The 26,197-nt window shown below is 41.0% G+C and overlaps 1 protein-coding gene across 1 annotated transcript in view; it reads left to right on the forward strand.

The window, feature by feature from the left end:
* Window positions 1–373: 373 nt before the first annotated feature.
* LOC111657219 (potassium voltage-gated channel subfamily A member 5) overlaps window positions 374–26,197 on the forward strand; it is a 36,396-nt gene continuing 10,572 nt past the window's right edge. Inside the window, exon 1 of the mRNA XM_023409310.2 lies at window positions 374–3,219. Coding sequence (XP_023265078.1) covers window positions 573–2,291 — 1,719 coding nt within the window. The 5' untranslated portion in view covers window positions 374–572 and the 3' untranslated portion in view covers window positions 2,292–3,219. The remainder of the gene's footprint in view (window positions 3,220–26,197) is intronic.

Consider the following 26,197-nt stretch of genomic DNA (forward strand, 5'->3'; position numbering starts at 1 on the left):
GAATTGAAGTATTTTGGTATTTTTACTGGAGAAAATAAGAGCATGTGTCTTTATGTTATATTTCATTGATATATATAATATACAGTAGGTTGGTATCAGCTCAGATGGAGGATTTATCATGAATGCTGTTTCCTTTTTTTTTTTTGTCTTTTCTAATTATAAAATGTTGAAAATAGAAAATGTGAACCGTTCAGCTGATAGTGTGACAGCATGTGGCCACTTCCATAAACCCAGAGAACAAACTGAGCGCGTCTCCGCCCCCAGAGAGAGAGAGAGAGAGAGAGAGAGAGAGAGAGAGAGAGAGAGAGAGAGAGGTCTCCTCCTTCTCCTCTGCTTTTAATATTTACTTCATCCAGAGCAGCGGCGGCTTTAAGCCTTAACAACAACAGCACATATGCACTGATGTAAAGAGGAGCCCGGCCCTGATCCACCGGTCAGCTCCATCTGCTGCAGGTTATTATTTATTATTTTAACTTTTGATTTCCTGAACAAATATCGGAGAGGATGGTCTTCGCGCCGCAGCTCAACAAGTCTCTTTTATTTTTCACACATTAACTGTGGATGGCTGCGGAATGGAGATAGCCTTGGTGAGTTTTGAGAACGGCGGCGCTAAAGGGAGCGGTGGAGGTGGAGGTGGAGGCAACAATGCCGAGGAGAGCTGCCGGAACGCGCTGGATGTCCCTCAGTCGGGCTTCGTTCAAACTGGACTGGGAGAGGACTACAGCAAGGAGCTGAACACCCGGGGGAGTCCTCAGCAGCCGCGGCAGCAGCATCAGCTCCAGAGCTCCTGGAAAATCAACGACATGAACAACACTTTCAGCTGCAGCGAGAACGCCATGGATGCGCTTTTACGCGCGGACCACAGTCCTCATCTGTTCGACGAGGACATGCTGGACATGGACATGGACACGGAGAGCAACGAGAGGGTGCTCATCAACATAGCCGGGCTGAGGTACGAGACCCAGCTGGGCACCCTCAACCAGTTCCCGGACACTTTACTGGGAGATCCGACCAAGAGGATAAAATACTTCGACCCGCTCCGGAACGAGTACTTCTTCGACCGCAACAGGCCGAGTTTTGACGGGATTTTGTATTTCTATCAGTCGGGGGGGAAGATCCGGAGACCTGTCAATGTGTCCATCGATGTGTTCGCGGATGAGATTAGGTTTTATCAGCTGGGGGAGGAGGCCATGGAGAGGTTTCGCGAGGATGAGGGGTTTATAAAGGAGGAGGAGAAGCCGCTGCCTCAGAACGAGTTCCAGAAACAGGTCTGGCTCATATTCGAGTACCCGGAGAGCTCCAGTCCGGCCCGGGGCATCGCCATCGTGTCCGTGATCGTCATCACCATATCCATCATCACCTTCTGCCTGGAGACGCTGCCGGAGTTCAGGGATGAGAGGGAGCTGCCGGTCACCAGCCGGCTGGACAACAGCACCGCGCCCCGGCCGTCCCTCACCTTCACCGACCCCTTCTTCATCATCGAGACCACATGCGTCATCTGGTTCACGTTCGAGCTCTTCGTGCGCTTCTTCGCGTGCCCGAGTAAGTCCGAGTTCTCCAAGACCATCATGAACATCATCGACATCATGTCCATCATGCCTTACTTCATCACAGTGGGCACGGAGCTGGCGGAGCAGCAGGGCCAGGAGCACCAGAACGGCCAGCAGGCCATGTCTCTGGCCATCCTGAGGGTCATCCGCCTGGTCCGGGTCTTCAGGATCTTCAAGCTCTCCAGACACTCCAAGGGGCTCCAGATCCTGGGGCAGACCCTGAAAGCCAGCATGCGGGAGCTGGGCCTCCTCATCTTCTTCCTCTTCATCGGAGTCATCCTCTTCTCCAGCGCCGTGTACTTTGCAGAGGCGGACGAGCCGGAGTCGCACTTCTCCAGCATCCCTGACGCCTTCTGGTGGGCCGTGGTCACCATGACAACCGTGGGCTACGGCGACATGAGGCCGGTGACGGTCGGGGGAAAGATCGTGGGCTCGCTGTGCGCCATCGCCGGCGTGCTCACCATCGCGCTGCCGGTGCCGGTCATCGTGTCCAACTTCAACTACTTCTACCACCGGGAGACGGACCAGGACCAGTCCTCCCTGAAGGACGAGCCCAACAGCGGCCGCGCGAGCCCCGAGCTCAAACGCAAAGGGAGTAAATCGTCAACCAAGTCGCAGGACGTGGAGAACAACGACGCGGCCGCTTCGGCGGAGAAGGCGAACATCAAGGCGAACAGCAGCATGGACTTCAAGAGATCCCTTTACGCTTTCTGCCTGGACACGCGGGAGACAGACCTGTAGACCTGCAGACCTGCAGCCCTCACTTTATTTAAAACTATTAAGGCCCATAGTTGTGTAGAATAAACCCCCGTTAATGGGCTCTTAAGTCTTTGCACATGGCAGCCAGGAGGATCAACACATCTCAATCCTGAAAAGTTTTAAGAGCGACTGGGGTTCATTTATAAAAAGCACATTTTAATCCCTGAGCACATCCGTTAGTGGAAAAACTGAGGAGTTTATGAACAAACCACGGTGCATGTGATGCAACACAGTGGCCCTTTAATAAAGTAGGAACACCTAAAGAACATTAACTCATGGATGAATTAGTTTGAGGAGGGAAAATAGGACATGTAGCCTGTGCTACAGATAATCAAGGACAAGCAGGACTTGGAATAATTACTTGACATCAGGAGAGGATTAACAGCACCAACTAGTACTGTACTCTTTGTACATAATGTAGGAAACAGTCCATACTCTGTAGTGCAACAAAAGAAAAAGCCAAATTTTTGTTTTTTTTTCGTATCCTCCCAACATTTAGTCGTTATGTTTACACTGAAAAGTTGCAGCAAATCTGTACATATTTCCCATAGGCCTACTGTTTATGAATTGGATTATGGTGTTATTGTAGATTTTGAGGAACAAGAACAAAAAAAGAAAACAAGTATATTTTTTTGAGATGCAGACAGCTGTTCTCCTCCACTCAGGTTCTGTCAAAGAGGTGAAACACTTTTCCTTTTTCACCCTCAGAGAACCTAAAGAGAAGATTTGTAGACGTTGAACAACAGCCTTGTTTATCTTCGTTTGAAACTAAAGAAAGAAGACTTTTTGAATTTTTAAGAAAAAAAAAAAAAAGGACATAATGTGGAAGTATGTGAACCGAAGGAGTGACAGCCAAGAAAAGAGGACAGCGCAGAGACCATCTGGAGAGATCAAGCAACACTGATACCAGGTTAGTGTCCTGAAGCAAACAGCTGATTATTTTTTAACTCAGTTTGGGTTAAAAATGTGTTTTTATTTGATGGGAATTCTTTGAAAAGCATCAGTTATGTCCAGATATGGAGCAGTTTTGTCCCTAAAATCACTCCATAAATTCAGCACCAGTGCTGAAAGGACAGCTCCTCATGTATGGAGTGTAATTAGGGACCGAATTAAACCCTCATGTCCAAGTTCCATACTATAGACATAAATCTGTAACCAGTGGTGGAGAGAAAAAAAGACCAGATATTTGAGTACTTTACTTTGAAGTGCTTGTAGTTTACTTCATTTTATTCCATTTCCTGCTACATAATACTTCTACTCCACATTTCAGAGGGAAATATTGTACTTTTTACTGCATTACAATTAGTGTTACTTTATTTTACAGGTTAAGATTTTACATTTAAGAAAACATGATAAACTTTTAAGATACAATATCTTGTTAAAGATTAAACCACTTGTTTCCCTCCTGTGATGAGAGATGGACCAGTAAATTGTCTTATATGAGTTTATCGCAGATATATCATAATATTTCCCCCTGAAATGTAGTGGAAGTATAAAGTAGCATAAAATGGAAATACTCCAATAAAGTGCAAGTACCCCAAAAATACTTGAGTAAATGTACTTAGTTAATTTCCACCACTGTCTTGTGACTCATAAAATATCTGTGTAGTGACATGGTTTCACTTGAAACCCAGTGTTTCACAAAAAGACAAAAAAAAATATACAAAAGAAAGAAGAAAGAAAAAATAGTGACTCAAAACTTTTTTTTTTTCCTGTCGCATTAATCACCTGATGACCCTTCAGATTTATCTGGTGACCCTTTGGAGGGGCCCGACCCCCAGGTTGGGAGCCAGTGGATGTTAGTGTATGTGATGTAGTTAAAGCAGCTCCAACAGTAAAATGCTGCTGAAGCATCAGTGACTCAGGATTAATCAGAACAAGTACTTTTACTTTAGATATTTGTACATTTTGCTGATAATACTTCTGTACTTTAACTTTTTTTTGATTTATCACTTGTTTTTTATGGTTACCACCAACCCAACGATATTCAGTCCTGTGTCACACATGTCACATAAAACAGTTTCATTTGAGAAGCTTAAACAAAGAAAGTTGTTGCTAGAAAACGACCCAAAGGCAGTTTGACCGAGTCTCTGTTTTGTTTGAACAGTTTGACAAGTTGGAAACTTTTCAAAGCCGGTTACTGCGTCACAGAGGTGATGTGTTTGTGTGAATGGGGGAATTGATGAATGCACATGCAGAGGTTTGTAGAGCAGCTGAGTGCAGGTGGTGGTGATTCATTCCTCTGAGACGATCCTGCAGTTAAGTTTGGTTCAAAGCTGCAGTCGACAGGTGTGTAGCCAATCAGCTGCTACGGTGAGTGTTACCTCTTCCTGTCCTGAGAGACATGGGCAGAGGTGGGACATGGGGCGTCTTAAAGGACCAAACAGGAGTTTTTTTGTGCTGTAGTTAACTACACTTTAGACAAATGTAAAATATTTAATTTAATTTTAAAATAAGTTCACTGTAGTGTTTTAGACTTTTTAAAACATGCTTTGGTTTCCATCCATTTCACAGTTTGGCAACCAAACAATAAAACAAATAACACACATGGAAAATCCTTATAATGGATTATGTTTTTTTACACAAAATAAGATACATATGTAAAAAATTAAATTAGATTAAATTGAAGAAGAATAAATAAAAAAAATGTAAACATCTAAAAAGGTTGATCTTTCTTTGGAAAATGTTCTTCAATGTAAATTGTACATTTTATGATGAAATGGTTAAAAAAAACAGGTATAGTCCTTTAATACAGACTGTGCTTTAATGTATCAGTCTATAAGCAGCTGCGTGAAGTCAACACTGCAGACATTATGGTTGTTTAGAGGATAATGATACGGACTGACAGAGCAGAGTGAGGACGACTGTGATCATTACATCAGGATAAGTGTGTGTTAGTAACTGACTGGAGATCTGCCAGCAGAGTCAGAGTCGGAGGCTGAGAGAGATTTACTGCAGAGGCTTTGAACCTTTAACTGATCAACGTCAATTTATTTATTTAAAACAAGCTCCATTGTGCTCAGTTGTTGACTTGAAGGTGTGACAGTGGAGGTGTTGAAAGGGGAGGGGCCCGCTGTGTGTTGGTGATCCAGTTCTTCCCACAGATGTTGGATTTGGTTCTGTTCAGACCACAACTGGGAAAACTGTCTCTTCAAGTCGTTCAGCGATTATTGTGATCTCACAGATTCTTGCTTTTGTTCACTGGGGTGAAACCAAAATCTACATCCAATATTTTCACAGACGTCGACACCCGGCTCTGCTCTTCCTCTTTAGGATGTGGGTTAAGTCAGTGGCCTGTGAAATCTCTGCAAATATTGGATGAAAATGTTGGTTTTTGCTTCAACAGACTTGTTATTATTTCAAGCAGACAGTATTTGTGAGATCTCTGAAATACGTTTGAAGATGCGACCCGTGGCTGGGGAGGGAGGGGTGCGTTACCGAAGGGAAGTTTCAAAATGTAGGAAAAATTTTAACCAAGTTTTAAAAGATAATCTGCAAATGAACGTTGTTTCCCTCCTCTGCTGATGTGTGGACATGAGTCGACTGGTTGATGGAGGGAAACAGCTGATGGAGCTGCAGAAGAAGATGAGGTCATTCAAAGATCCATTGAAGCTCAGATGATGGAAAACCAGGTGGAGTTAGTTTCCACTGCTCTTTGTCACATTTTGTTTTTATTCATGCATCAACCTTTTCACCTGAGCCAAGCATAGAAAGTTTTATTGACTGGTATCGCAGAGGGACGAGATGCACTGCAGCTAGCTGGTCAGCATGCTAACTTCAGTAGAAGTTGACTTGTAACGTTTGTTCTAGACGGATATTTAAAGGTTTTTTTTTCATGGTCCCATTAAAGAGACATCTTAAAGGAGCTATTTGTAAGTTTTACTATTGCTTCATAACTAGCGTTAGCATTAACAGCTTTTTACATCAGTTACAAGTTAAGCATCAAACTTCATTCCTCTATTTGGTAGAAAGAAACCCTCTTTTTTTGCTTCTATTTAGAGTTAGCATGCTAACCAGCTAGCTGCAGTGCATCTCATCACTTTCCAATACCGAGTCGCTGTTGCGTCCAGTCTGTTCAGAGGACATATTATCACCTAATGCAAGCGGTTAATGCTAACGCTTGCTACGTAGCAATAGCAAAACTTACAAATAGCTCCTTTAAGATTTCTGTCTTTACTGGGGCCGTGAAAAACAACCTCAACACATGTACACTGGTGTAGATGTGACTGTCCAAATACTTTCGGTCATTAACCGACTGACTGACCTCCTTCACTGCCGTGTGATTCAGGCTGAATTCAACACTCGGTTAATACAGTGTGAATATTTAATCCGGGGGCATCTTATGCTTTGTGAATATTTACCCATTCATGGGACATTTAAGTCCACCCTGTCAAGTATCTGAAAATTATTATTATTTTGGTTAAATCATCTTGGCTCAGCTTCTGCTGATCTCATCATCCATCAGCTCTGTCCTCCTGCCTTTAATCATTTCAGGGGCTCTTCTGTTGATTTTTGTGAGCGATCCAGGTCTCCTCGCTGCCTGAATCCAGTTAGATTACATAACATTTTTGGTTTATTCAATTGTTTTCCTGTTTGCCACAGTATGTGGACTCTACAACCAGGACAACAGTCGTTTTGTTTTTTGTTTTGTTTTTTTTTTTGCGTGAAGAAAACGGTCATATAGCATCGTCTCAGTCCGCAGAAATGTGCAGGACAAAAATCTGTCGTGCAGTTCCACGTGGCTTCACCTTCGCCGACACACCGCCAGCAGTGCAGCATCTGGATGCAGTCGACCAAAAGCCAATGTACATGTTAGCCTGCATCTTTTATTACTTTCATCTGATTTCACTGGGTAATTACAGCCTCTATCACCATCCTCTCTTGTGCATCCTCCCGATTGGTTGTTAAGGCCTGACTTCTTTTTTTAAAAAACACCAGTAAACACTAGTGACAGATTCACCAATTTCCTCCTTTTTACATGTTATATTCAAATGTTCATGCCTGAGCAGAAAGTGAAGGAGTGGCAGATGTGAACGTGTATGTATGTTAACAGTGGCTGAAGGCGATATGAGCATCAACAAAGCCAAATGTTCACAATCACAACCCACGAATATGACGTGACATGACAGGAGCATAAACTGTGAAGGCTTTTGTGTGTTGGGACGACGTTATAACTTCTCATACATTCACAAACCTCAGCACATGTGCTCATTAGCTAATGTACCGTAATTAAACTTGGCCCATTTGTGCTTAAAAACAAAGGAGATGTTATCCTCAAGGCTTTTATGATGCCTCAAAGACAATGCTAACATGTTGATGTCCAGCAGGTACAATGTTCACCATTTCAGTTTAGCTTGCCAGCATAATAATGTTTGCTAATTAGCACTAAACACAATTTGGTTATTAACTAAAGGATTGGACGAATTAAAATGTGACCTGGTGATGGTGCTAGAGGAAAAAGTCAGAGTATGTGTAAACGAATGTGGCTTGTGACTTACGGACTGTCCCTCTAAGACCTTTAATTCTTATTTGAGTAAAAGCTGAGCTACAATTAAGTCGCTATTCTTGGCCTTTTGACCACATCACATGATCTTCATCAGTAGGTGGAGTTTGCTCAGTTTTAGATCTTCAAATTTCCATTTGATTGACTTCCTGTCCATGTTCGTAAAGTTCAAAAAGCTGGTCAAACTCTTCATGATGAATATCATGTGATTTGACTGAAAGCTGTGGAACAGCTACAACATGGACCTTGTGGTGAGATTGTTCTCTCAGTTTTAGCTTCAAAGTTCAAGAATAACATTTTTAACTTCTGTAGATTGTGCATGTAAAAATCTGTATATGGTCAAAAGTATGTGGACACGCCTGTACCGTACCTGGGACGGAAAATCTTAATGCTACAGCCTATGAGAGTACTTTATCCAATCACATTTAATATTTTGGTGTCCACATACTTTTGGCCATGTAGTTTAACCACTATATTGCTGCCTCATCTCAACTGTTTCCTGCCGTGTGGCTTTATCAGACTAAACCGCTCTTTAGCCTTCGCTATCTGCTGGACGCATCAATTAGCCGGATATAAGGACAATCCACGAGTCCCGGGACGCCGTCCAACACTCGTACGTTTTGGCAGAGCCGTGGTTGTAATCTGGTGAACAGGCGGCCGCTCTGCAGATCCCAATTAGGGGAAGCCTTCGGCTGCGGCCCGACCAAAGAGGGGGGGTCAACATCATCCACGGATACAGGAAAACAACCTTTAATTCTTCAGGATTACCTGCTGAGGTTTAGATCTGACAGTTTCTGTATGGACACAAAACTTTAGAGGGTAAAGGCACAGACATTTTGAGGAATAAATATGTCAGTGGGAAATGCTTTTACCCTGATGTCCATTAATAACTTTAATTAGCAGCTGGTCGCCCAGTGTCAGCTGGGATTGGCTCCAGCCCCATGTGACCCTCCAAAAGATAAGAGGTAAAGCTAATGGATGGATGGATGGATTTTAAATAACTCTAAAATTAGTATTGTTTCAAGGTCTTAAAGCAAATTCCCACGAGCCGTTTTACCCAGAGTCACATGAAAAGATGTGTCATGGCCGTCTGCCGTCTGGACGGAGAGAAAAAATGGCGCATCTGTGTGTAGTTGTTTTGTGTTTCTTTGTGGTTGTTTGATTAACTTTACCACAAGAAATGTTGACAGTCACTTCCCAGACTCCCCCCTGATCTCTTGCCCAGTAAACCCGTTCAGTAATCCTTCCAGGGACTGGGCCGGGTCCAGTTCCTTTGACGAGCCGTCCAGAACCTTGCCACCAAATCCAGCAGCCGACGGCGACAGACAGAAGCGCTCAGCTCAGTTCACACATAACAAAGCCTAATCCCTGATTTGTTCAGCTTCCCAATAGGTCTGACGTTGTGCTCATTGACAGCTGCTTCCCTGTTTGGAAGAACAGCTGAGCCAATCAGAGCGTTGCAGGCCAAAATTAAGAATGGGGACGTCGTCTTCCTGAGCCAGAGCCACAAACATGATTGACACAGATGTAAGTCGACAGCTCTGAAATCAACGTATTTCCTCATTGACGTGACAGACGTTACATTACTGCAGAGACTGTCGACTGGAAATGACAAAATGACAAGACGCCAAACAGAAATCATGAACGCAATGTCGGAGCAATAATGAAGTGAAAACTAGATCAAAACACAAGCTAATACTTAAAGCTCCTCCAGTGTAAAGGTCTGTGTCCATGTGTAGTGTGATTATAGATCAGCTCTAGCTTCTATATTAATACTGTGAAAGTATCAAAGCCTCAGTCCACAGAGAAATGCACACAGCCTGTATTCAGAAACTGAGCCTTAAAACCAGCCGTCAGGACTTCTGGAACTTTGTGATGTCACAACAAAGCAGTCACCAAGCCCCGCCCACCTGGACCTACCATCTAAACCTTGTAAGATTTGGTTTCTCTGAGTGTTTTTACCTGAAATCTGCTTTATTTTTATTGGATCAGTCAGAAAACAGTCAGCCAATCAGAAGAGAGGCTCAGAGCCTCCTCTCTTCTGATTGGCTCACCAACCTGTTGTTACTAGAGCTACAGAGAGAAGCCTGAGAGAGGAGATGTAAAACTACACTGAAATGGTTTTATATCTTCTGATGGATCAACACTTCAAATAAAACACAGAAGAAGAAGAAAATACGGAGCTGTAAGGCCTGACTTTAAATCTATCAATTCATTTATAATGTTTAAGTCTATAAAATGTCATCAAATAGTGAAAAATCAAGCTCCAAAGTGAGGCCTTCAAATGTTTTTTTTTGTGCCCAACCAAACATAGAAAAATCATATACTGAGTTTATGAAAATATAAGAGATTGAAAAATAGGAAATTCGTACATTTGATTCTCTTAAAACTGATATTTTTGACCATGTTGCTCTAAAAATATGTCAAATAGCAAAATTGTTTTAAATTAAAGTTTTGTTAATCTCTTCATAGCTACCACCATTTACCCCTGAACAGCTGTCTGTGTAACTCATGGAGATTTGATCCCTAAATGATTTTCCCATCGTGTTTCGTTTGACCTTAAACGCCTCGTGTTGGTGCGACGGCTTCGACTTTTAAACCGCGTCCTTCGAAAACTTGGGAGAAGATTAAAAAACTTTTGTGCTCTGACAAAAATATCCGGTCGCTGCTGTCGAACTGATTGACATCTCATTTCACTGAGAGCTGAGAGATGGTGAAAAACCGACTCAGTGACTAATCCAAACCGCTCTGTAATCTCAGGCCGCCACCATTCATATAAATAAACACACATTAGAAGTACAGTATTTACATGTGATGCATTATCATGTTTCTATTTTTACCTTCATAAAAGCATTTAATCCGGGGGTGTGTTAAGCTTTGCGTGACAGGAGCAACACAAGGAATATCGCTGAGGAGCTGCAGCAGCACGACTAATTACACACTGCTGTTACCGCACACACCCATCAGCCATGATTAGGACCATTAAAACGTGACTGTCAGATGTAAATATGTGGCGCTGCAGCTCAGCTGAGTGAAGCTTTTGGCATTAACACTGACTCCGGTTGTCAAGCGTGAAGACGGAGACGTTTTCCTGCGATTTCTGGAGACGCTGACGGGCGAGGTGATTAGCTGAGCTTCCTTCTGCAGCCCTGTAACCCCTGCTCCGCTCTGCACAGGCTGGGCGAGCGCTGGGAGCAGGAGAAACAAAGCGATGAGGAAGTTACATAACACACACACAAATATATATATATATATATATACACACACACACACACACACACACACACACACACACAGTGGCAGTCCTCAGCTGTAACCTCCACTGCTGCTCAGAAAAAAGTGGGAAAGCAGCGAGAGAGCAAAGATGGGTCTGAGCTCGTCCGGGCCGACAGTGTGAGTGACTCCAGAGGAAACGGTGTTTTCCATTTTCAGAGAATCTGGATCTTTAAGGCTTTTATCACGTCTTCAGTCATGACGATGAAAACCATGTTAAACACAAACAAAACTTCCCGCCTCCTGGGACCGTTTGGCCTCGGTGGAGTTACAGCAGGTGTGTTCTGGTTCTGGTCTGTACCGGACTCAGTCTTCACACAACCCTGACATATTCTACACGGTCTGAAAGCTCTACGTCTCCCGGTTCTCTCTGTGCAAAGTGTTTTAGCTTCTTCACATCACTGCAACAGCTGCGACACAGAACTGGTTCAGACAAGTGGCTCCAAAGGTGACATTTTTTATGCAAATCAAAATCTCTTTTACTTTTCAGATTTTCACATTTTTTGGTTGTAGGTTGGTGGCTGTGATTAGGGCTTAAAGAACAGTAACATTTTATTTTGAAGACATTGAATTCAGGGTTGTGCAGAGATATGGAGGTGTCTGCTAACAGGTTAAAAGAAACCAGTGTGGGCTGTTGGTAGGAGACGTGATGCAGGTGTTATATCTGGTGTCAGAGGGTTTGTGAAGGGAGGTTTTGATGGTTTAAATCTGCTGACTGCCAACAAGTCACTAACCTTCAAAATGATTATTATGAGATACCACCAGAGCTTCTGAAACTGTGTAGTAGCAGCCGTCTGTGTCCAGCGGCACAATATTCACTGGTCGTTTTCAAAATCTTATTCTTGTCATCATCGTTTTTTCCAGTTTATCAAAATGTTCATACCGTCATCTTTACCTCAAGCTCTGCAAGCAAAACATCAGCACATCCCTCCCTTCTTGGCGCAGGTTGTTGTGCAGCCTGCAGTCACTACTCAGGGCTGGAAAACATCCGTCGGCTCCTCTGCATTTCCTGGTAAAGAGAAAAAACAGAACAGTTATATGTAGAGATAATTCTCCTGAAACACACTAGAACTGATCATCAATCAACGATAATGGAGTCAAAGTCAGTTCTCTTTGTACTAAAGATAAAAATAAAATATAAAACATCATATAAATGTAAAAACCAACAATCAGCCACAGGCAAACAAACACAAAGTGTAAGTGGTTCATATTCAGATGATTCTCTGGAGGCCACAGTCGCTCTCAACCACAGCTGAGTCATGATGAAGCTTCACTGAAGACAAACACTGAGCTACCAGAGTCTCATTTATAATCAAAACACTGTGACCTTTGACCCTTGACTTTGTAATCACTGGCTGCTTGTAATTAGCATAAATTACATTGAGCCGTAGTTGGAGCTAAAAACCTAAAATGTAAGTGAAGCATGGCTGATGCCCCCCCCCCCTCTGTAATCTGTGCTGGTGATGGGCAGGATTTAACCCTCCAGTTGCATAAGAACCAATCTTGTGTATGGAGGCTCAGGTGTTCATCACGGCTCACGTCTGTGGCTGATGGTTGAATTCACCTGCCACTGAAACATCTGCATCTCATATGACGTCTTCATTCGCAACTAAATATGATTTAGGGGGGAAATGATGTCGCCCGTTCTTCAGCCTATCAAAGTAAAATTAAAAGATCGCTACGACAACAATCACACAGAGGTTACAGCCGAGTGTGATGGTTCATTATGTTCATGAGGACCGGGGCCGCTGATGTGTTGATTGACAGCAAGATAGACCAATCGGTTTGTGTGTAGGCCTCAGTTAAAAGTGCGAAGGACGCCGGCGTTCTGCTGGGACTGACGGGGTAATAAGGTGCATGCTGAAGCAGAAGCGCTGAAAGAAGTTGAAGTGTAAGTTGAACTATAAGAGCTGAAAGCAGTAGAAGTGTTGTTAGTGATAACGTTAGAAAATTCAGTTTAAATTTAAGCCTGTAGGATGTTGAACTGTCAGTTCGTACATCAGCACTGAAAGCAGTCGAAGTGTCAGTTCATGGTGAAGTGACAGTTTCAGGTGTGAAGTGTCAGGTATGAAAACAGTGACGGCAGTTGAACTTTAGGAGTTAAACTGATGGCAACACGCTTCATTTTATGGGCCTTCCATTTTCCAGCTAATTACCTTGAAACTTCCCTCGTCAATGTCCAATAATATAAACGTCGTATTTCCCTCTGAACCACCAGGATTTTTCCAGGAAAGACTGATGCAGTTTGGTGCTAATTATAAGGGAAGTGGAGAAAGTGCTATGATTTTCTGTCCAAAGTCAGGGTAGAAGGAAGAATTAGATTAATCAATCAGTTAAACAACATATCTGACATCCTATTAGCATAATGCTAAAATACTAACAATATTTAATGTGTTAATTTATGAACATGGAACCAGGAATAATTCCTGTCTGTTTTATTTATTATATCATTATATTTATTTCTTCATTTTTGTCGACATTTTTACCTTTATTTTGACAGTAATAGAGGGGAAATTTATTTCTTAAAATATATTTTTTTAAATTAATTTTGTAATGTTAAATAAAAACATACATTTCAATGTAAACAAACTTAATAATTTTGAAATAATATGATGTAAAATATAAGAATGTGAAACTAAATAATGAACCTTGAAGACATTTAAAGTCAGCTGAGCTTTATTCTACATTAATTTACTGAACATAAATAGACCAATCATTTCTAAACCAGCAGTAAAACATTCAGCACAATAAACGTGGAGTGCAGTGACGCATGCGCCCACAGTTATCTAAAAAGAGACCGATCAAAATGGCAACGTGAAGTTCACTACATCCTCACGTAGGTTATTTTAGACCTGGGCTGCACCGGGTGATTAACTGGAGCCGTGTGTGTAGAAGAGAGTGCATGAGTAAATAGAAAATGATTGCCTCATTGGCGTGTGATAATTAAGGGTTTTCAGCCGAGCTGCTCAGCTGGCTCGAGGTCTGTGACATGGAAATGTAAGACTCATATGAGCTTATGTAACCTAATTGTTTAGCCTTGGAGAAGAGCGCTTATCTTTAAAATGGAAAGCATTGTGAGGGCCTGAATTAATCAAATATATGTAAACTCTACTGAGAATGCTAATTAATCCCTCTCGGTGTTCCCGCCCTCCGCTGCCATCTCAACTCTGCTGCTGCTTCCTTTAACTGCGCTCATCAAACCAACTGGGGGGGGGGGGCGCTCCACTGCTAATTTCACACATGGTAACATCACCTCCACTTTAATACCACACTGACTCATCCTGACAAATGTCTCAGTGATTAATGAATGCTTAACATATGAAACGCAAATAAACAGATTCCTCATTGTTGCTCTGAGGAATAATGATGCCAAGGATGTAGGTGCTAGAAATAATCAAGAGAAGAAGAAAACAAAGAAAAAGAGAAAATAACATTTCTGTTTTATTTTCTGCATTCTATTACATTATGGCTGAATTCAAACAAGGACATTAGGGTTATGCTCCATCTTCGCAACACTGCAGGTTGTGAACGCCCCCTGATAGAAACCGTTTGTGCCGATTCATTTTGAACTACGGAACTATGATCACTCAGTCAGTCAAAGACATTTGTGATTGTGGGGCTCATCCTGCTGATGTGGTCCTGACAAAAGTTGGTTTTAGCTGCTTTAACTCGCTGAGGCAAGTCTCTCTATGGCTGGATTAGCACGAAAAGAAAGAGTTTCAATGTCAAGTATTACATTTTTTTGTTAAGTTATACTGTATATTGGTCAGACTTTGGCTGAAAACTTAAAAATTCAGTAGAAACTTTAATTATTTCTGTAATTTCCCTCCAGTTATTTTCTTTTTTATTCTCGTCTCAACCCAAAAAACCTCCGGGATTTTTGAAAATTGTCAGTTCATACTTAATTGGATGAAGCTTTGTAATTGTGATTTTTCTTTTTTCTTGTGTCTTTGTGTATCACATCTAAAATTGACTTCATGTTCTGTGTCAATACAACCTCTGCTCTTTTGGGACAGAATACATATAAATATGTGTGTGTGTGTGTGTGTATATATGTATATATATATATATATATATACACATGTCTGTATATCTCAAGTCTAATAAAAATCCATATGGATAATGGTACACACATACTGATAGAGAGCTTGATAATAAGACTACACTTTACTAATAGTGAGTAAACTTACATTTTTCATGTTGTCCTGTATTTGTAGCAAAAAATTAAAATTTAAGGGAATTAGTAAAAAAAACCAAACATTTTTAATAAACAAAATCAGAAGATGCAGGGGAGCTCATTTTGAAGAAGATATTAGAGTCAGTTTTACCTGCTCAGGGGAATATTTACTATTTAATATCAAATCGTTGAATATAAAACCTCACTAATATAAAAGCGGAGCTGTAACAAAGGTCGATGGCGTAAATAGTAGATTTTAAATCATAAAACACGTGCAGGTTAAAAACATGTTGGTGCAGATTATATTTGAGTGTCAGATGTATTTCAGCGGCGTGGGTCACCACAGACTGTGGTGCTTCTGCAAGCACAGAGAGAAAAATCAAATAAGCAGAAAACAAGCAAACAAAGAGGCATCAGAGGAACGTTATCTAACCAGACTGACTGAATGCAGCGTTTCCACATGAGCGCCCGCTGCCATCACTTCTGCATCATCTGCTTTAAGTGCAGCCCCGTAACTGTCTGCCACGGGGCACCGCAGCACCTACACTGCTGCTGAAAGTGATGATGATGATGGTGATGGCGATGATGATAATGACACCTCGGGGTACTGCTGCTGCTCACAGCCAATCAGAGGCCACAGAAGCATTACCTTGTTTGTCCAGTGGCAGTCTTTGTCTTTTTGTGGGTCTTTGGAAACAGAGGGAGTTTTCTTTTTTTTCCCCCCGTCGTGTTTCATGCAGTTACATAAGATTACAAAATATTAGACACACACTCATGATGCACATCACTCTCTGCTTCACTCTCGGCTGTTTGTGTCCAGTTTCCTCTCCTTAATTTACAGGCTCTTAGCCAGTGGTGGAATCTAACTAAGTACAACAGTGACGATCCTAGAGTCTGAGAGGCCCTGGGCAAAGAAGGCCGCTGAAGCCCCCACCCTGCAGATTTAGATTCTACATATACAACGTGATCAGTAAATATTTTTGCATTATTACAGATGAATCTACTCGAAACTGTATGTTCCATTCACGGTACTTTATACTTCTATTCTGAAGGGAAACTACCCGACAGTATACGCAGCCAGAGCTGAAATAATTAGTTGATTAATCGATCGGCCAATTGACAAGAAATTAATCAGCAACTATTTTGATAATTGTACAATTTTTCAAATAAAAAAACTACCAAACATTTCATAATTCAAGCTTCTCAAATGTAAAGATTTGATGCTTTTGGTCGGGCAAAACATTTTGAAGGTTTCACTATTTTATGAAATTTTACGAACCAAACATTCAATTGAATTGATTAATGAGGAAATTTTTAACGATTAGTTGCTGCCCAGTATAAAATTACTTTAAAAAAAAGCTGCACTTCGACCAACTGAATCAGTTAAATGCTGTTTACACATGAATGTGTCATAGAAGGACTTTAGGATGGACTTTAACTTTTGACATTTTTAAGTACATTTTCCTGATTATACTTCAGTGACATTTTAATTTCAGGACTTATACATGTTTACAGTCTGGTGTTGGTACTTTCACAGAAGTGAAGGACCGGGGGCCCAGCTGCACAAAATCACCTTAAGTTAAGATTTTCCTGAAAGTCTGAGGTAAGGTTTCCTTAAAATAAAAACAGTTGCACAAAAACAACCTCAAGTCTTCTCCTTAAGGCGTCTTTATAATGGTCACTGGAGTATCTAAGATTTTCTCCTTGTCTTAGTCTTACACTTAAAGAATCAGATAAACTGTTGCACAAAAGACCAAAGTGAGGAAAAACCTAAATCTACCTCTGACTCTGTCGTAACTGCAACATGACCAAAGTTTATGGCGATAAATGAAGAAAATGAAAACATCCCAGGAAGATGATGATAATGTTCTGCAACCAGGAAACGCCCTTAACGACGCAGAAGAATTGTACTGCTGTAAATTGTCTTTCACTGCTGCAAATGACGTAACCTTTTCCCTTAAGAGATTCTGTGCAACACCCTTAAGTACCTCCCTCTGTTAAGAAGAAATGAAACCCTGACTCTTAAATACCAGAGTGAACGCCGCCTGTATTTCTGATGCGGTCACATGTAGACCTGCCGTTGTTAAAAGTGACATGTAAACGTGTCGTGTTAACATGGCGCAGCAGGCTGATAGAGTCCGAACAGCGGCGGGAACATAAAGGTCAGCTTCAGTCTGCACTGACATGTCAGGCAGCGAGGCCGAACATCAAGCTGCAGACCGGCTGTCTGACGGAGCAGAGGTCAGTCTGGCCTGTTAAATAATACGTGGGCAAGAGAAAAAGACGGAGACAGGGCCGTGGGCAGGAAGAGGCTGAAACTCAGTCTTAAACAATAAGAAGTAAAATCAGATCAGATGCTGGGTTGTGTTTCTAACAAAACATTTTGGCATCTCTTCATGTTTATTAAGGTGAAAAGAATTTATTTTGGCTCCATTTCTGGTGATGAGCTGTTACAGACTCTGACTCCAAATACTTCATTCTTAAAAAACCCACATTTATTACATCTGTGAAGAAGACTCAGGCTGCTACTGAAACAACACTGGCTCCTAAAAATATGTTCATATTTAACAACTTTACATTAACAAATATGTTGTTGGAGGAAATGTAAAAGCTTCAGTTTATAAATATGATTCACTGTTATAAAGTAGCTTCACCTCCAGCAACTACAACATGAAAATGGTACATTCATATTAATCAATCTGTTACATAAACCTAATAATATGTGACACCTCTCTACTTTTACCTTTGATACTTTATTTTGACAGTACTTGTCAGAGTGACATTTTTACATTATTGTATTTAATCTTTTGCATAAGTAAAAGTGTGTGAATATTTATTGTATCAGTTTCCTACAAAATCCACCAATTCATGTTTTTATTATTTGTTGTTCGGCAACTTAAAGAAGAAATGGTTTGTCTTTTTTCAGTTTAACTAAGTGAACCAATCTTCCCCTAAACTTAAAGCTCCTCCAGTGTAAAGGTCTGTGTCCATGTGTAGTGTGATTATAGATCAGCTCTAGCTTCTATATTAATACTGTGAAAGTATCAAAGCCTCAGTCCACAGAGAAATACACACAGCCTGTATTCAGAAACTGAGCCTTAAAACCAGCCGTCAGGACTTCTGGAACTTTGTGATGTCACAACAAAGCAGTCACCAAGCCCCGCCCACCTGGACCCACCATCCAAACCTTGCAGGATTTGGTTTCTCTGAGTGTTTTTACCTGAAATCTACTTTATTTTTATTGGATCACTCAGAAAACAGTCAGCCAATCAGAGGGGAGGCTCAGAGCCTTCTCTCTTCTGATTGGCTCACAGACCTGAAGAGGAAAATGTGGAGCTTTAGTGTGTCACTGATGATATTCTATATTTTACTTCATGTACAGAGTCAAACTAACACAGAATATCTCTAAGTACTGTGTGTGTAGCCCTGAGGTTTGGTGGTACATTAGCAGTAGCTCTATAAACATGAGATATATGAGAAAGAGCTGCAGACAGTTGTACTTCAGCCTTGAATAAGGTGCAGCAGCACAGCTTTTAGTTTGTCACCTTCAGACTGTGTGAACACAGTAGCAGGTCAAAGAGGCAGCTGGGATGTGAGGCCGGAGCTTTTCAGAGAGATGACAGAGACATGAAGTTTGGCCCCGGGCCCCGTGTGACGCCCCTGTGAGGCTCTGCTGTCCACACAGATCTGCGGTTTGGGGAGGACTGGATGTGCGGTGTTCGGCAGGGCTGCGTAATGAATTCACTTTGACCAAAGGTCAAACTGAGGCGGATCTTTTCCAGCTCACAGTCCGTCCTCATCACTGTCAAACGTCTCAGATTGGACACGAAGAGCCACGTCTTTCTCGTCTTGTGTAACATCAGATATGCGAGTTCATGTATCGAACTGTAACTGCTGCAGTCTGCGGCGTTCACACCGTGTTCACTGCAGGTCCAGCTCATGAGCAGCAGCTCTGTCAGTTTGAAATAACGATCAATCCCTCTGAGTTTCTGTTGTTTCATGCATTATGTAAGTAAATACTATTTATAGAACAATATTTATATACTAGGTGTAGAATACTTTTATACACAGTATATATTAGAGCTCAATTGACCCTGGACCTTTGATTTGAAAACAAAAAAATCCAATAATGTGGTTAAATATTAATATAACAATTAATAAACATTTCGTGACAATATGTCTGAGTAAAAATATTTAGAGTTTAACTTGTTAAAATCAGTAGCAGTAGATGCTTTAACAGTAAATTTTGAACAATAAATATCATTGACATTTAGTCTATTGTACATATTGTAAATAAAAGCAAACAAATTAAACTATACATTCTGTGTATTTTCATCGTCTGTCAAACCTTAAATTGGGATTGTTTTATCAATCTACTTTTACTAAGGTCAGGAATCACCTTTCATACTTAAAATATGTGCAATTTAACGCTTAAAATGCCACATATTAAATATTAATTTTTGTGGTTTATTCTACCATAAAGCTACAAAATAAATAAATAAAAATCTATAAAAATTTAATTCCAGATGTCATAACTGTTAGATCCTTTTAAAAGTAAGAATATGTATTATTAGCAAAATTTACAAAACAAAAGTTTACATTATACGCGCAGAATGAAACCTGTTCGTGCTTTATTTTTATTATACTATTTTGTAGTAGAATTGATCAGTTTAGCAACAGAGAATGCATCTATTTTGATAATTGATGAAGTATTTCAGTCACTTTCCAAACATCAAATATCAAATATCAGTAAGTCAGTCGCACAAAACATGTATTACATATTTATGTATTTGAAGACATTAACTGTGATTGGTTTATTTCCGTTTTCTGACATTTTATAGATTAAATGATTGGCAGATTAATCGCTGTAATAAACCATTAGCTCCGGTGCTGTTTAATGGAGTCATCAATTGTGATCCGTCAAAATGTTGCTGACAAAGATGAAGCAACGTTTTTATTCATGGCTGAGAACATTATTCTATTACCACCTATAATAATATATGATATAAATGTGTAATAAATTATATTATAATATATTTATTAGTACAGTGCAAGCACCTTAAAACTGCACTTAATTCAATTAGTTGTGTAAATGACTTTGCTGATTATATTACATATTCTGTGTGATGGGACGTAACGTAGTTCCATAATATAATATTGTGATGTAAAGCACACAGGATATGTGATCCTCCATTCGGCTGAAAGGATGGACAGTAATGGACCCCCCCCCAAACACACACCTCCCCCCCTGAATTTGGGAGCTATTTTTAGGGGCTTAAAGAGGGAAAATCCTGTTTCATTATTCACAGACGAGGTGGCACAACTGCGTCATGTAACGCTGTGTGTTTTTTCATGTTTTCAGCTGACAGGCTACAGTAGCACGTTCGACTCCATGTGCCACATCAGTCATGCATGAACACACAGATTTAATTACTCAGTAATAATATTCACCACATCTAACCCCAGATATAAATAGACAAAATGTGAGTGTGTGTGTTGTGCTGTTTGTAGTAATCAGAGCGGAGTCTGCTGTTGGTGTCACAGCACACCAACAGCAGACACAGGAGGCTGAGGTCACATGCTTCTAGCGGCCAATCACGGCCGGCCTCGCTTGATTGAATTTCATCGGTCGGCCACCGTTAACGACGCGGCTTCCAATAAACCCCGAGGCCGTGGACGCTGGTCACAGATGTGTGTCAGCTCTGACGGAGACATGACGGAGATTATGTTGTTAATAATACAAAAATGAAAGCGGTATTTTATGTGTGTACACCGAATTAAAACTAATGCAGATTAATACAAGAGGTCCTGCATTAAATTCTACCTTTAGGCTGTAATGATCAGTTATTGTTGTTTTACAGACGTGTTACTTTGGCTGATGTAGTTAGAGGAGCTGTTGAACTGTGCTGTGCTGTTGTGACAGGCGCTATAAATAAAATCAGATCTTGTGAAGGAAACACACGATGGGGTCAATGTGCAGCTTCCACCAAAAGAACAGAAATTCAACTTCTAAAAGTTGACTCCAAAGTTTTCAAACTTGTGTCGTGTCATGTCGTGTCTTCGTACATTAGCCACCGGGCAGTCCACATTAGGAATCAGCTGGTTTAGTTCAGAGTTGGAGGCTGTGTGAACCCTGCAGCTTCACAGGGAGGACGGGCAGTTTTCCTTCTTTAACTTCGCATGTGAAAATAGTTATGGGTGGGTGGCTGTTATTTAGGCTACTTTTATTACTTCCAGAGGTTTTAACTGTCATGCTTGTCAACATGAATAATAATTGCAAGAAAAAATGAGCAAAGAGGAAACGTTATTAGCAAATATAGCTGCATTTTTCAAACATAGCAAATGTTAAAAAAAAAAAAAAACCCTCTCTTTAAAGCTCCATATTTTCTTCTTCTGTGTCTTATTTGAAGTGTTGATCCATCAAAAGATATAAAAACCATCTCAGTGTAGTTTTACATCTCCTCTCTCAGGCTTCTCTCTGGAGCTCTAGTAACAACAGGTCTGTGAGCCAATCAGAAGAGAGGAGGCTCTGAGCCTCTCTTCTGATTGGCTGACTGTTTTCTGACTGATCCAATAAAAATACAGCAGATTTCAGGTAAAAACACTCAGAAAAACCAAATCCTGCAAGGTTTGGATGGTGGGTCCAGGTGGGCGGGGCTTGGTGACTGCTTTGTTGTGACATCACAAAGTTCCAGAAGTCCTGACGGCTGGTTTTAAGGCTCAGTTTCTGAATACAGGCTGTGTGCATTTCTCTGTGGACTGAGGCTTTGATACTTTCACAGTATTAATATAGAAGCTAGAGCTGATCTATAATCACACTACACATGGACACAGACCTTTACACTGGAGGAGCTTTAATGAATATTAAAAATGTTTTCTTCTTTTAGGCTGGTAACATTCACTCATCTTAAAGACTGATGTCATTAAACACCAAACAGTCGACTTGCAGCTTGTTAAACCACAAAGTCTTGTTATTTATTTAAATAAAATGTATGGTACTTGAGAGTGTGGAGGACTTGCGGTTGTTTAAAGGCACCTTTCATAGAGTTGTGCTGAATAACAAAAGTGGTGTTTTTGTCCAGTTCCCTCTTTTAGCTGTATTTTAGTCTCCACCAGCTCCTGAGGGAAACATCTGGCTCTTTTGCTGTAGAGTTGGTGACAGTTTGACACGACACATCCTTTGATCCATTTTTATAGGAAATAATTGATTAACGGAGCTTTAAGCTTTATTTTCTTGGCTCAGTGATTATGGGTTTTTCTGTATGAAGCGTTTGTCCTGAGAGATCCTGCCGTGCTTTCGCCCGGGTGTTAACCTCGGGCACAGTTTGGTCATTTTGGTGACGTAACGCTGCAAACCTCTGCGGAATCTGTGCCTCCGTCAGAGCGACTTCAGCATTGTGTTGGTGCTGGATGAAATCAGTTCCTGTCTCCTGTGTGACTCTGTTGAACATCTCAGTAGCAGACTGTCTCGCTGCAGCTCGTCTCCATCACACTTCCCTCTCAGCGAGGACGAGGGTGTGAAGTCGTGGGCTGTGTCGACGCCGAACAGCGCCGAATGTTCTTTCATTCATCTCAGACGGTTTAAAAACACCAATGAAGAAGTGGAGCGCCAGTTTCTGCTCATAGATCTACCATCATGAGTAGAAAACAAACCAAATGAGAGCTCGTGTTCACATTTTGGTTCTTAGCTATAGTTTTTAAAAGACACACATTTAAAAAAAAAAAACTTCTACAGGTGACTTTTATTTTGAAGGATTGTGTCAATACTTTGGGTGTGACACTTATTTCATGTGGTTCTGAAAGTGTTGCCAATATATTTTAATTTTAAAGAGTAAAGATGGTTTAATATAGAAGTCATTCACTTTCCAATAAAGGATATTATTCTGTAATTAACAGGACATTCAGCAGCTGTTTTATTTTGTAAATGTTTTTTAGCTAGTAGTTTTAGCAGCTACGTGTTGTGCTTTGCTAGCTTCACTTTTTCTTTTTCTTCTGTGTTTTAAGCCAGTTAATTTTGTCTCTGTGGGTTACACTGTTGTTTGAGCACCTTGATCCAGACGGAGATATCTCAACTATTGGACGGTAAACATGACACCTGTTCAACATCAGCATGTTAGCAAAACACCTGTCATTCCCATTTAGGAGTGTTCACGCATTATTCTGAGGTGTTAGCCCTTGTGCTAACCTTGTGGTCACACCAGATTAACATCTTGAATTAGCTTCTTATGGTGTATTACAGACTGTTAGCAGTTCAAGTGAAACCAGAGACTCAAAGAAACAGTGTGTATATTCATTTGTATAATGTTGGGTTTTGTTTGGACCTGTGGAGCATTTTCAGCTTTTTATCTCCCCACAGTCTGTCGACATGTCTGAAGCTCTTTTTCACCAAGTGGGAGATATCTTCTCTGCCAGAGACTCCTGCATTAGCATTCCAGCATTAGCATGTAGTCATGAGGCTTTTGTTGCTACGTCTGATGCTAAACTACTGGAGGCAAGTGTAACGTGATTGTTCTGATGTTTTTATGTTTTCATGCATAAATCTGCTAATTAGAGGAGAAGCTTGTTTAGGAATATGAGGAAGGGTTTGCAATGCTACTCTGTGCTGTTGGATCGAGTGGCCAGTGGATCTTTTAATGTGTCTGTTCAAGCACAGATTACAATTAGGACGACGGTCTCCTGAGAAAGTCCTAAGTTATGAGCAGATGTCGTGACTCTTGATTCCTGTTTGTCCAGAAAATTACCTGAATATTAAAACTAATAGATGATATGAACAGGCTAAACGAGAGCTGTGTGTGCGCTGTGGGACTTGACTTCAGACTCGACAGAGACACAGAAATATTAAAAGACTGAACTGCACTGAACCTATTGTGTATTTTGGAGTGCTGCCAAATTGTCGTGAATAATTAATAACAAAGGAGACACACACAAGCTGCTGCTGTCTTAAACTCAAATAAAAACCCTTTCATTAAATTATCAATTAGTCTACACGAATTAGTAGATCAATAGTTTTTCTTTCTGAATTTGAAAATATTATTATAATTCCTGCTTTTCATCATTAAACAATATCCTGCTTGTTTTTGTAAAATATAACCAATGTGTTTTCACTCGTCTCTTGCACCGATTAGACTCAGACAACAGTTAAATTACAGACTGTTTTTGTTTTTTTACACCAGATGATGGAGAGAGCAGGAGGAAATTTGCAAATGATAAAACACAAATCTTTATGTTTTAAAACAAAACTGTCCTTTGTCATTTGCAGAAAAGTTTTTACTTACAGACTAAAACGAACTCTAATGATTTAAATCCCCAGGAGATATTAAGTTAAGGAGATGGGATTTACAGTTTACCCTCCTTTTTTGGGCGACTACGTCAGTGATGAGGCTCAATAAAAATATGTCTTTAGCCCCATTAATGCAGGATTAACATTACAGAGGGAGGTGGGGAGTGTAATCTTCACCGTGCTCCTCAGTCATTTAACTCATCGTTTTGGACGGTGTTTAAACCCGGTGAAATTACAGGATATGGTTTGTGTCAGACGAGGGCATGAAGCAGAAAGAAGGAAAAACAGAGAAAGAAATATCTCTGATGTACAATGTCAATCCATCAACAAATAAATCCAGAGAAATGAAGCTGCAGAACTTCATGTTTCAGGTTTTCTGCAGTATCACAGTGACAGTTATTACATCTATGAAAAACACTGTAAACAGGAAGTGCTCATGGGTAATTCAGCTACTTTTAATGGTGCCAATTTGGGAAATAGGAACAAACAGTTGTGACATCGACTAACCAGCAGTCCTCACTGTTTGGTTATTGTGGGTTAGCTAGCTGACCGGTATGAGCTAACGTTAGCGCGCAGAGAGAAGCAGTTCTGGAGTTACTAAGCCATTGCCTCGGTATGTGGTCCCGTCAGGCTTCTGAATGTGAATAAATCGAGCGCTCCCCCTTTCTTTTTCAGTGCCAAACTTTATGTCTGTGCCGATATAACTTTTTTCAATACAAGTTTCCTTTTTTGGTTCTGGTTTCATTTTCAAAGCCAGAATTTGACGTCACTGTTCTAGCCCATAACCGAAGTGCTGGTCGCTCCTGTGGGCTGTATCTGAGGGTACGGACAAACAGCCACTCCGGTGTTTAGGATCGCAGGACTTGTTGAATAAAGTAGGACAAGCAGCTCTTCATGCAAAAAAAAGTCAGAGATCCACTTTAAAAAAAAAAAACAAGCACATATCTCTGGGACAGGATTTAAATGGCAGGAGGAGCAGAAAAACCAGGATATCATTGTGGCTGTAATTATGTGGTGGGGTCGGAAAGTGAAAAATGACAGGATTAAAATCGCTGATCAGGGCAGGTGATGTTAAAATCACCTCACCTCCCCTGGAGACAGAAATCCAGTCAGAACGAGGCGTCAGGTGAAAAACCTGAAGCTCTTTATCATTTCTGTCTATGTCAGGACTCCAACAACATCCATCTTTAGCCCAGACCATGTGTACATGTGTGATATACTGTGACAGCTGTAGGCCTCCTCTCGAGAGCCCGTCACTGTCAGATTTCCCATAATTCCTTTCCATGCAAGGAACAGCCAGACCGTCCCCAGATTATGTAGGTTGGGTGTGAAAACAGATTTGGATATGGTCAATTTATGCATCCAGATTTGAGAGGTGTGTGTTATGTTTCTCTCTCTCTCTCTGTGCTGAGGTCTGAAATGTGTGCAGATCCTTTTAAAACTGCAGCGGTATCTGTGTAATGGTTGCAAAAACACTTTGGCTCAAGCTAAGTCCTGCAGGCTGCGGCGCCGCGCTGACTGAGGCTGGAGCCCGTCCTGTCGGGATTTGCAGTGTCTGTTATTAAGTACATAATGCCGAGCGTGCTACGTGATCCGCGGCCATCCTCACATCCAGAGGTCAGGGAGGGTCCCTGATGAAAAACAGATCCAGCAGC

Source organism: Seriola lalandi, unplaced genomic scaffold, assembly GCF_002814215.2.
Source record: "Seriola lalandi dorsalis isolate HSWRI2012SDOR001 ecotype SW California unplaced genomic scaffold, Sedor1 jcf7180002054388, whole genome shotgun sequence".
In the NCBI taxonomy this organism is placed as follows: Eukaryota; Metazoa; Chordata; class Actinopteri; order Carangiformes; family Carangidae; genus Seriola; species Seriola lalandi.